Raw genomic sequence first — 12,609 nt, forward strand, 5'->3', positions numbered from 1 at the left:
CCATATTTTTTTACTTCTAAAACACATACATTATCCCAGTGCGTCTCTTGAATACATAAAATATCTGAATTCTTCATTTGTACTATTCTATTAAATTTTCCCATTGTTCTCAAACCATTTGCATTTATTGACATTATATTGACCATTCTAATAAATAAAAAATAAAAAATATAATTTCATTATCCTCTACCTGTTATCCAGTTTCTTTCCTCTTCCACCCTTTCTCCCTCTTCCCGCCGCTTTCCTCTTCCTGTATCCTTCCCTCGTTCTTTCAATCTTTTCCCCATCATCCGTATCCGATATCTCCTCCAAGTCCATGTTATCCAGCCAACTCACACTCTTGACATCCACTCCGTTGTGCTCCCCGTTCATCTCCGTTTCTGTATAGTCGTTGTGCTCCCGTGTCATCGCCGTCTCTGGTATTGTCGTCGTTGTGCTCCCCGTGTTCATCTCCGTTTCCGTTATTGTCATCAAATCCAAACCCCCTCCATTTCTTCACCCCCCGTGGTACTTGTTAGTGCTGTGCTTTCCTCCAAAACCTGTGAGTCCCCCGTGCTTCCCCCCAGTCTACTCCCCCCCTCCTCCTGAAAACTCCCTCTTCTTATTTCTGAGTCCATACTGCTCCCAATTTCATTCATCTTCTGGTCCTTCTCCCTTCTTCCTTCCTCCGTCTCTCCACCTTCTGCCACGTCCTCTCCTCCATCTTCTTCTCCTTCTTGCGACAATACAACTGCTTCCTCGAATAGTGTTTGACTCCCCTCTTCAGCCCTAACCTCTCCACAGTTGCACTCCGCCAATCTCTTTCTGCATCCACCACAAAAATTCCTTTCCTTCTCTCCGACACATTCTCTCGCATAGTGTCCTTGATTGCCACACTTGAAACACTTAAATTCCGGGCAGTCTTTAACTATGTGCCCGGGTTGAATACACAAACGACACACTCTGACCTGTTTGTCATGAATGACCCTGAAATATTCTGCTCCCTCCAACGTCTCAATTCTTGTAGAGTAAGGCAATGATGTCACTTTTTCTGTGAACTTGACTTTGCAAAAACGTGTCCCGTCAACCACCTCCGTTCCTGGCCAAACTCTCCTCCTTATCTCCGAGACGGCCGCCACTCCCCAGCTACTCAGCTTGCCCAGTATCACACCATCTTCTACGTATACTGGGAGATTCATGAAAGACACCACCAATTCCTTCACATTAATATCTCTCGCCAGAATCCTGTGTCCTTTATCGTATCCATCCATTAGACGTTCTTTTCCTTTTTCGTTTCTCATCGTAACTTCATACTTCTTTCCCTTTCATTCGGCATCCCACCACCTCTCCACACACCTCCTTAATTGCTCGTAGTAGTTCCATTGTCGTCACCTTGTCTTCTCCTTCCAACTCAATTGCCACCGTGTATTCTTTGCCATATTTCATTCCTTCTTTATCTTCATTTTTCTTCCGTTGCGCCTTTTCGTTGTCTTTGTCCATTCCGTTTGTCTTTTCCATGTTGTCCGTCATAGTAAAAAATGAATCCAAAAAAACTCTCCCCAAGCAGCAAAACTGCAAGGGGGAAGACTAACCAAACTTAAAACTATTCAACTGAAAAAATAATAAATTATATTGCGAAACCAATTAATTAACAAAAATAGCTCTCGAGCAAACACTCTCCAGCAAACACTCACTCACAGCTCAGACACTCGCACCTGTCGTCACTTCTCCAATCAGGAAATGCGTATTCAGGCTGGTATGGCCGTAAGCAAATGACTAACTCTTGGTACACCATATAAAGTCAAAGTGAGTCTGATAAACAGACATTTTCACCAATTAGATAAGCAGCCTGAACTTTGGGTCACTCAAAAAGTGGAAGAAATTACATATACTGTAGCAAATGCTTACGACAAGGCAGTGTTGCTGATGAAATAATGCAAGAGCACACCCTAGTGGACAAAATGCTTACAGCACCTGTATTCCCAGGTCTCCCATCCAAGTACTAACCAGGCCCGACCCTGCTTAGCTTCCAAGATCAGACGAGATCAGGCGTATTTTTTTTTTTATCTTTTATTATGAAAAAACACATAATATTTACAACATTCAATCAATAATAAAAAGGTTGAACAATTCATCCTTTTACAAAATCAAAAAAAAAAGAAAATAAATAAAACCTATTAAAAACACAATCATCCACCAAAACCAATTAATAATTAAAAACAAGTTTTCCATTCGACTCAATTTCAATAAAAGTGCTCCCCCACACAAACAATTTTTCAAAATTACATCCACCATATTATATATTACTTCTATATCTTTCTCTAAAATACTTCTAAATAAAACCTCTACACTCACAATTTTCCCTTCATAATGTCCCAAATTCCTTCTTAGTCTTACAGCGTATCTGGCATGACTAAGAACAAAATTCATCAAATTAAAATTAAAAACTTTGCTTTTCCCAGTTAAACCAAAAAGAAACAACCTCCTCCACTCAACCCCAGCAACAATCTCTTCTCCCCAATGTTGTACTAAAATCCCCTTTAAAAACTTATGAAACTCTTCTAATCTACTACATTCAACAAAAAAGTGCATAAAATTTTCCACCCCCGTACAAATATCACATTCTCTTTTAATATCTCTATTTATTTGATGTAAAACCACGTTCGTAAAAATCCTATTATGTTTCAATTTAAAATCATTGTCTTCACATTCTATAGAATTATATTTTACATTTACATTCTTCCATATTGATTTCACATCTATATTTGCAAACACCCTAGACCACACTTTTTCCGAAGCAGGAGTTTTTATCTCTCTTAAAATACATTTTTCATAAACCTTTTTAACTTTCAAACCTGACAAATCATACTTCTTCCCATTACTTTCATAATATAAAACCGGTAAACCCCTAGCTCTTGTAGCCACCTCTTTATTTATTAAAACACCCCACTCCCCAGGAAGACATCCTAATATTCTCTTATACATGTTCTCCACAGTAGTTCTACTTATTTCATCATTTTCTTCAACCACATTATCAAATATTGCCTGACATGGAAGGAACCCCGGAATGACCTCATATAAGATGTCCCCAATCTGTCTCATCCCAGCCCTCATAAAATATTTACAAAACAACATCTTATTATTATACTGTATCTTGGGATTTAAAAAAATTGGCTGATTTAAAATATTGTCTAAAATGGTACACTCATAATAAATTTGGTAAAAACTCCCCCCAAGCCTCAAACACTTCTCTATAAAACAAAGGTATATTACCTAACATTTCCTTTTTCATACACATCAATAAACCATTGTCCCCCATCCTCCCAACCTCCTGCAAATACTCCTTAAAAAATCTTTTCCATCCATAATCTAATTCCCATATAAATATTTACGTACCATTTTGACTCTAATTGCTGTTTTCCTCACATTTAAATCCACCAACTTCAAACCCCCCTCCTCATAACCTGCAATCAAAGTTTTAAAAGCTATTTTCACCCCCTTCCCTTCCCATAAAAAATCAACTACAATTTTATTCATTTCAGATAAAACCCATTCTGGCATATCCAAAACATTCATTACATAAATAAAAATTGACATCAACAATGAATTTATGACAATTACTTTCCCTTTTAATTTCAAAGACCTCCCCCTCCACATATTTACCACCTTCCTAACTTTGTTTATAACTCCACTCCATGTCATATCCCTAGCTTCCTGTTCCTTCACCCCTAAAAACACACCTAACACCTTAAAATAATCATTTACCATTTTAAAAGGAAAAATCTCCTCATTAATCTTCCCAACGTACATTATTACTGACTTCTCCATATTCACTTTTGCTCCTGAGGCTTTCTCATATACTTTAAAACACTCCATCACCCTTTTAACACTTTCCTCATCTCTAACTGTTATTGTGGTATCGTCTGCGTATTGATGAATTAAACTAAAACCTCCTTGCGGAGTCTCTACACAATTTATAAAATGATCTTTTTTAAGGTATGCCGCTAAGGGTTCTACCGATAAAACAAACAATAATGCTGATAAAGGGCACCCCTGTCTCACTGATCTCTCAAGAATAAAAGAATCTGTTAAAACCCCATTACATTTTACCCTACTTTTTGCCTTTCTATATAATAATTTTATCCATCCTATTATTCTATTTCCAAACCCATATTTTTCCAGTACCCTAAACATAAAATCATGTTCCACCCTGTCAAAAGCTTTATTAAAATCTATACTTAAAACAATTCCCCCTCTCTTATCGCTATTCATTTTATTTATCACATCTCTAAGTGTAATGATGGTATCAGCTATGTCTCTTCCAGGCACACTATAATTTTGTGTAGGTGCTATAATATCATTTAAAACCATCTTCATCCTATTCGCCAATATCTTAGCTAAAATCTTATAATCTGAGTTTAATAAACTAATTGGCCTATAATTTTCTAATTTCATTTTGCTCCCCTTATTTTTATATAAAACCGATATCAGTCCTGTCACCATGGAGTCTGAAACAGTATTATTATCTTCCATATATTGATACACTTCCATTAAAATCGGTGCTAAAAAACTTTCATACATTTTGTAAAACTCTGCAATTAGTCCATCTACTCCAGGACTTTTATTTATTTGTAATCCCTTAATTGCATCTTTCACTTCATCCACTGTTATCTTCCTATCACATATTTGCTTATCCTCAACACCAATTTGCACATCCACACTACCTAAAATCTCCTTTACACACTCTTCATCCACCTCCCCTTTCTTAAATAAATCCTTATAAAAATTCTGTACAGTTTCTAATATCTCAACATAATCATTTACCACTTCACCCTTTACATTTTCTATCTCACTAATATATGATTTCGTCTGTTTAGTTTTCTCTAAACCAAGAAAAAAAGACGTACATTTCTCCCCTTCTAAAACATACTTTGCCCTACTTCTAATAGATGCCCCCTTACATTTATCTATTTCACATTTGCTCAATTGTGCCTTTAAATCTAAAAACCTTTCAATATTATAAATAGGATCAATATCACATTTCCTCATTTCTTCATTCAATTTTGCTCTTAAATAATTTTCTTCTCTTGTCATCCTACTCCTCTTCTTCCTTGCATATCTAATACTAAAATCTTTTATTTTTTTCTTAACATTTTCCCACCACTGGCACTTATCATTCCCTTTTTGCTTATCCTCCATTTCATGTTCTATCAAAGATTTAAGTTGTATTCCATATTCCTCATCACCTAGATACCTTGCATTCATACACCACACTCCCCCCCCTTTCCCCTCCCTATCTAACCCCACCGAAAATGTTAACCCAGCATGATCACTAAAAGTTGTAAAAATATACTTAATATCCTTCATAAAATTCCTTAACCCTTCATTTACTAAAACCAGATCTATCCGTGTCTGTTTCAACTCCCCTAAAACCACCTGCCTTCTAGAAAATTCTCTCTTGTTCGGATTCTCATCCCTCCATATATCAATCAAATTATTTTCAAACATAATCTTCCTTAAAACCCCCCTAGATACGTCACTTCTAAAAATAGCTCCCCTTGTCATATCTAATCTATTCATTTTAACATTAAAATCCCAACTAAAATACAGTTACCCTTGCACCATTTCCCTAATTCTAAAAATAAATCCCTCCGCTCTATCTCATTATTCGGCGCATAAATATTTATAATCCTAAAAACCCTATTCATTATTCAAAGTCCAAAATTAAAATCCTCCCATTATTATCATTATATATCTTCTTCACATTTTCTACTACATCCTTCCTTAATAAAATTGCAACCCCACTTGAATTCCCTCTGCCATTGTTTACATAAATAAAATCCCTCCATATTTTTTTTACTTCTAAAACACATACATTATCCCAGTGCGTCTCTTGAATACATAAAATATCTGAATTCTTCATTTGTACTATTCTATTAAATTTTCCCATTGTTCTCAAACCATTTGCATTTATTGACATTATATTGACCATTCTAATAAATAAATAAATAAATAAAATATAATTTCATTATCCTCTACCTGTTATCCAGTTTCTTTCCTCTTCCACCCTTTCCCCCTCTTCCCGCCGCTTTCCTCTTCCTGTATCCTTCCCTCGTTCTTTCAATCTTTTCCCCATCATCCGTATCCGATATCTCCTCCAAGTCCATGTTATCCATCCAACTCACACTCTTGACATCCACATCCGTTGTGCTCCCCGTATTCATCTCCGTTTCTGGTATAGTCGTTGTGCTCCCCGTGCTCATCCGTCTCTGGTATTGTCGTCGTTGTGCTCCCCGTGTTCATCTCCGTTTCTGTTATTGTCATCAAATCCACAACCCCCTCCATTTCTTCACCCCCCGTGGTACTTGTTAGTGCTGTGCTTTCCCCCAAAACCTGTGAGTCCCCCGTGCTTCCCCCAGTCTACTCCCCCCCTCCTCCTGAAAACTCCCTCTTCTTATTTCTGAGTCCATACTGCTCCCAATTTCATTCATCTTCTGGTCCTTCTCCCTTCTTCCTTCCTCCGTCTCTCCACCTTTGCCACGTCCTCTCCTCCATCTTCTTCTCCTTCTTGCGACAATAACTGCTTCCTCGAATAGTGTTTGACTCCCCTCTTCAGCCCTAACCTCTCCACAGTTGCACTCCGCCAATCTCTTTCTGCATCCACCACAAAAATTCCTTTCCTTCTCTCCGACACATTCTCTCGCATAGTGTCCTTGATTGCCACACTTGAAACACTTAAATTCCGGGCAGTCTTTAACTATGTGCCCGGGTTGAATACACAAACGACACACTCTGACCTGTTTGTCATGAATGACCCTGAATATTCTGCTCCCTCCAACGTCTCAATTCTTGTAGAATAAGGCAATGATGTCACTTTTTCTGTGAACTTGACTTGCAGAAACGTGTCCCGTCAACCACCTCCGTTCCTGGCCAAACTCTCCTCCTTATCTCCGAGACGGCCGCCACTCCCCAGCTACTCAGCTTGCCCAGTATCACACCATCTTCTACGTATACTGGGAGATTCATGAAAGACACCACCAATTCCTTCACATTAATATCTCTCGGCAGAATCCTGGTGTCCTTTATCCGTATTCCATCCATTAGACGTTCTTTTCCTTTTTCATTCTCATCGTAACTTCATACTTCTTTTCTCCTTTCATTCGGCATCCCACCACCTCTCCACACACCTCCTTAATTGCTCGTAGTAGTTCCATTGTCGTCACTTTGTCTTCTCCTTCCAACTCAATTGCCACCGTGTATTCTTTGCCATATTTCATTCCTTCTTTATCTTCATTTTTCTTCCGTTGCGCCTTTTCGTTGTCTTTGTCCATTCCGTTTGTCTTTTCCATGTTGTCCGTCATAGTAAAAAATGAATCCAAAAAACTCTCCCCCAAGCAGCTAAACTGCAAGGGGGAAAACTAACCAAACTTAAAACTATTCAACTGAAGAAAAAAATAAATTATATTGCGAAATCCAATTAATTAACAAAAAAAGCTCTCGAGCAAACACTCTCCAGCAAACACTCACTCACAGCTCAAACTCGCACCTGTCGTCACTTCTCCAATCAGGAAATGCGTATTCAGGCTGGTATGGCCGTAAGCGAAGGAACACTCCTGGTACACCATATAAAGTCAAAGTGAGTCTGATAAGCAGCTTGAACTTTGGGTCACTCAAAAAGTGGAAGAAATTACACATACTGTAGCATCAAATGCATACGACAAGGCAGTGTTGCTGATGAAATAATGCAAGAGCACACCCTAGTTGACAAAATGCTTACAGCACCTGGTATTGCCAGGCAGTCTCCCATCCAAGTACTAACCAGGCCCAACGCTGCTTAGCTTCCAAGATCAGACAAGCTCAGGCGTATTTTTTATTTTATTTTTATTTATAAAAAGTTTCAATTACAATATTTTATCAAAAGTACAATACACAAAAACCGAGACTAACATAGGCAGGTGAACAATTCACCCCCTATCAAATCAAAGAACTCAAATAAATAAAATACAACAAAAACTAATAAAAGCCTAACATAAATTCCAATCTCACAAAACAGGCATGTTGAAATCAACTCCCGAACAACTATGAAAACCAAGAAATAAATAAACATACCAATACTTTCAAAAATTATAAGTGATTCTTCCACCATCCACGTTTGAAATCAACCCACTCCCCTCCACAAGCTTCATCAAAACATTCCTTTCCATAACAATAAAACATATCTATATGCTTCTTTAACAATACTACAAAAATATCCCACACCCTTACCTTCTTCCTCTCAAAAAAAGCATAATTCCTCCTACAAAAAATAGCATACCTCAAGAAACTCAAAACAACATTCAACAAACCCACATTAACACCCTCACATTTACCAGACACGCCAAATAACACCAATTCATCCCACACATATTTTTTCAAAATATCACCCCCCCAGTTTCTATGAATCATTCCCTTTACTTTACAAAATAAATCTTTTAACTCCTCACATTCCACAAACAAATGCATTAAATTTTCCGGTGACTCACCACATAAGTCACATTCTCTTTTTATTTCCCTATTGATTTGATGTAAAACCACTTTTGTATATATACGATTATGCCGTGTGAAAAGGGACCAGATTTTTATAAAGAAGTGTTAAATGCATGGGCAGAGTTGTTGCCTAATGTGTATTATGAGTGTGGGCATATTGACCTAATTATGAATCATCCTGTTTTTCTGAATGAGAAACTAAAGTACAAAGAAAAAGTGTTATATAGTGAAGTATTCATGAGTGCAGGTCTTAGACAAATAAAAGATTACACATATGAGGTAATTCCAGGTTTTTTTCCCTGAGGAAGCTATTTTTGATACCATCCATGAATGGGATGTAGAGGTGGGTAGGGGAACAGTGAGAAATATGTATGAGAAGATAAAAGTATACCAAGCAAATGGGTGGATTTAATAAATAGTGAAGTTGTTAGGGAAGATTTATTTGTCTTTCCTAATTTGTTTATTGGTAACAGTAAGGAGAAGGCTCATTTATCTAGTATCCCAGTGAAAAGATTCTATAAAATAATGGTAGAGAAAAATGTGAAAAGGCCAGCTGCGGAGAAAGTTTGGAAAGGAATTTTTCCGACTTTAGACGTAAAAAAGATATGGAAAACTTTAAATGTAAAATATAATAGTATGGAATGTGAAAGTAACGATTTTAAGTCCAGGTGCTCATTTTGTCTCTCCATCTCTTGCACAATATTCTATTGGATAGAAAAAGAAAATGCTTAGTCAATTTAAACACTATGAAGAAAAAAATTATAAAAAATCAAATAATTGTCAGCATGACAATGACATGTGATCAAGATAATATTTCTTAGAGACTCACCTCCAATTCCTGGATCTTCTCCAGAGATAAAGTGGCAGAATTTTCAGACAGCTTTTGCTTTTCTTTAAGTTCTTCGCCCTGAGGGGAACCCAGTAGAAATATACTGTCAAAACATTATGTACCTTAATTCACATTGAACTCAAAAGTCTGGATCTTAGTCAGTGAAAAGTCTCTGCAACTTACCTGTTGCTGCAGTTTAGCGACCTTTTGGATTATCTCCTTCTCTTGTTCAAGCTTTTTCATCCTGTCCACCATCTCTTTTTCAGTAGCGAATAAAACCCATGACAAGAGTATGAAATCAGACATGGTTTACACATGACAAGGACACCAGCCTGTAAGCAATATGAATGAGGATTCACTATGCACCCTAAATAGCCAGAGAGAAGAACTTACTTAGATATGACTTGCTTTTGACCTGTGAGAAGGAAAAGAAAAGTGGCAGCAAACAGCCTCCTCAACGGTAGCATACAATACATCATAGAATAAGATAAGCAATCAGATTATGAAATTATGAAAGCAGTAACTGTGCAACAACGACTTACAGATAGAATGCTCCTCCAGAAGAGGAAGCCGAAGACCCCGGCACCTGCAGTGACCAGCACGGGTTCACAGGACACGCCGTAGAAGTCTGGACCTGGCTTCCAGTGCTCTGGCAGGCTGGTGACCATCTGGGGAGAGACAGGTCCAATCAGTGTTACTACAGCACATGTCAGGCTTAGCAAATAAGTTGGGTAATAGCTGGGCTGAGATGACAGAAGAAAATAAGTGATGTTAAAAACATTGAACTAAACCATCAGGCATTCCAGTGTTCTGTTTACAAGCATGGCTAATGGTTATCCCACTGAGCACCCTCTCAGTCAATGCAGAGGCATATCTTCAGATCAAATCAAGGTGGGTTTAGAAATAGACGTAGCCTATAACCTAGTTGATGATCAAAATCAATAGAGAGAGGATTTGCCTTGACCTTATGTAATTAATGGGGATTGGATTGGACTGGGGCCCTACCACTGTCCAACCATGGTGACCTTTGCACAATACAGAACTTCCATCGCAGTCACTCAGTGAAATTCAGGGATTAGCTAAATTAATCACCACAGAGTGGATCTAACTAACAAGCCTTAGGCCTATGTGGATTTAGAGTGCAAAAGATTGCATCATGTAGCCTTTCACCCTGTAAAATGGCCAATAAACAAAACAGATGATTACATAACATATCACTAGACATGAGCCACATGTAGATTTTAATGGCATGTAACCTCAAGTGATAGTTATGTAAGGGGAAGCTGTCAAAGCAAAATTCAACGACTTGAAGGCACCTCTCTATCTTAGACCCAGATATAGGAAGAACGGATACTGCTAGTCTGGAAAGTGAGCCATTTTTTTAATGAGGAAGAGGACAGGCAACTTCCACTTTGAAAAAAATCTAGATTCAGTTTCAATGTAGCTAGCCAGCCAGCCATGTGGCGGCCTAAGACTTGACTAGCCAGCTAGCTATATTGTAGCCAACTACTTACATATCGCAGTACAAGACAGGCAGTTGATCAGATTGTCATCAGGGGCAAAGTGGGTAAAGGGGTTGTTTCTTCCCGAATCCATCGCTACTGTACGTTACTTTGACAGTTGAGCTGGCTATCTAGTTAGTTTGGCTTGTGACTTGCAATGCAACACGTTTGCTTAAACCCTAAAATCCTTATTTCACCAGCTGATCAACGTAGTCGACTGTAATATTCATATGTGTAAACATACTGAATTATAATTGGATGCATTTTACCGCCATATCATACTGTGCTATGATTGGTTAAGACCACCCAAATGGTTAGGTCATGGTCAGTTTGATGCTGGTTGGCGATACGTGAACATGCCAGTTATAGCTAGCTAATAAAGAGCTATGTTAAGAAACATCCTGTAGTACTGCATTTTATTATTTTGTACAAAGTGTGCAAAACAAGACAGTATTGGTCTTCGGCACATCATATGCTTCAAAACGATCGTAGTATGTTTTCAGTACCTTTGGTACAAATTCCATGAGAAAGTACAGGGAACTAACTAGTCTTTTGAACAGTTTGTGACAGAGCTGCGTCTGCTTGTGAAAGACTGATTATGCAAACAAGGATGAGATGAGATGGTCAGGGGCCGTATTGTATTTGGAATACACTCACCGCGAGTGAGAGAGAAACTGTTGAATGTTGGGTCTGAGGTAACGTTGGACAAAGCTATCGACATAGCCAGATCTCACGAGCTAGCACTGGCTCAGATGAAAACCATTTCACGTGGTAACACGAGCGCATCACGTGAACAAGCAGTGCACGCAGTCAGGCAGACATCAAAGCACACCTCCGGTTCACAGAGCGCGTTTTAGAACAGAGAGAGACATAACTCCAAAACAGAGCGACACAGACTCAAAACGCCCCAAAACATGTGGATGTTGCGGATACAAAGTGCATGGCGAACAAGGAAATTGCCCAGCTAAAGGCAAACAGTGTACTAAATGTGGAAAATGGAATCACTTTGCAAAAGTGTGCAGAGCTTACCGTGGAAAAACAGTACACACAGTGAGTGAAGATGAAATGTCAATCAAAGAGTCAAACGCTGATGAACTGTTTCAGTGACAGTGACACAGAAAAGTCAAATATCAGAGACAGAGCAAGCCTTTGCTGACATTGAGATAGGAACACAAGGCACAGAGCTAAAGTTCAAACTAGACACTGGTGCACAAGTAAACATTATTCCTCTGAATAAGTACCGCAGCTTGACATTGAGTGTGAGCTACAGCCCACCACGTACAGCCCACCACGCGCATACTGACTGGTTATGGTGGTGAACAGCTCCCAGTAAAAGGCACATGCACTTTCAAATGCAAATACAAGGAAAGTGACATGATGTTGGACTTTTATGTTGTTGACACTAGAGTGCCTGCAGTGCTAGGTCTTAAAGCATGTTTAGACATGGACCTCATCAAGCTAGTTTTATCAGTGACAGCACCAGTAGAGACAGAAAATGTACTGGAGGAGTTGACTGATGTCTTTACAGGAATAGGATTATTCCCAGGAGAATGTACCATTCACCTTGACCCAGACGCAACCCCTGTGGTCTGCCCACCGAGAAAGATTCCCCTTGCTCTCTGTGCCCGTCTGAAGAAAGAGTTGGAGAGCATGGAGCAATCTGACATAGTCACCAAGGTTACAGAACCGACTGACTGGGTAAACGCCTTAGTGGTGGTGGAGAAACCACGCAGAGGCAAGCTCAGAGTATGTCTCGACTAGAGGTCGACCGAT

At 38.7% G+C, this 12,609-nt stretch overlaps 1 protein-coding gene across 3 annotated transcripts; it reads right to left on the minus strand.

Annotated features, from left to right (window-relative positions):
- Positions 1 to 7,881: 7,881 nt before the first annotated feature.
- On the minus strand, positions 7,882 to 12,108 carry LOC120039387 (transport and Golgi organization protein 1 homolog). Of its 3 annotated transcripts, none has more exons than XM_038984818.1 (6): positions 11,866 to 12,108; positions 9,877 to 10,002; positions 9,728 to 9,749; positions 9,518 to 9,591; positions 9,335 to 9,412; positions 7,882 to 9,209 (listed from the first exon to the last, which is right to left on the minus strand). In XM_038984818.1, exons 2-6 carry the CDS (start codon positions 10,000 to 10,002, stop codon positions 9,021 to 9,023), a joined length of 489 nt encoding a protein of 162 aa, XP_038840746.1. In that variant the 5' UTR covers positions 11,866 to 12,108; the 3' UTR covers positions 7,882 to 9,020. The 3 variants fall into 3 exon arrangements, 2 of the variants coding, with proteins under 2 accessions (XP_038840746.1, XP_038840747.1); XM_038984819.1 differs by lacking the exon at positions 11,866 to 12,108 and adding an exon at positions 11,494 to 11,652; XR_005475395.1 differs by lacking the exon at positions 9,728 to 9,749 and having other exon boundaries at positions 9,518 to 9,666.
- Between the last annotated feature and the right edge of the window lie 501 nt (positions 12,109 to 12,609).

Source organism: Salvelinus namaycush, unplaced genomic scaffold (assembly GCF_016432855.1).
Source record: "Salvelinus namaycush isolate Seneca unplaced genomic scaffold, SaNama_1.0 Scaffold2690, whole genome shotgun sequence".
NCBI lineage: Eukaryota > Metazoa > Chordata > Actinopteri > Salmoniformes > Salmonidae > Salvelinus > Salvelinus namaycush.

What these genes read in the sequence shown, in the direction of transcription:
- LOC120039387 (XM_038984818.1), bottom strand. Translation starts at nt 10,002, where the DNA reads ATGGTCACCAGCCTGCCAGAGCACTGGAAGCCAGGTCCAGACTTCTAC. An exon ending in TCGCTAAACTGCAGCAACAG is followed by an intron (nt 9,413 to 9,517) that starts GTAAGTTGCAGA and finishes GGTTCCCCTCAG; the next exon opens with GGCGAAGAACTTAAAGAAAA. An exon ending in AGAAGATCCAGGAATTGGAG is followed by an intron (nt 9,210 to 9,334) that starts GTGAGTCTCTAA and finishes TCTATCCAATAG; the next exon opens with AATATTGTGCAAGAGATGGA.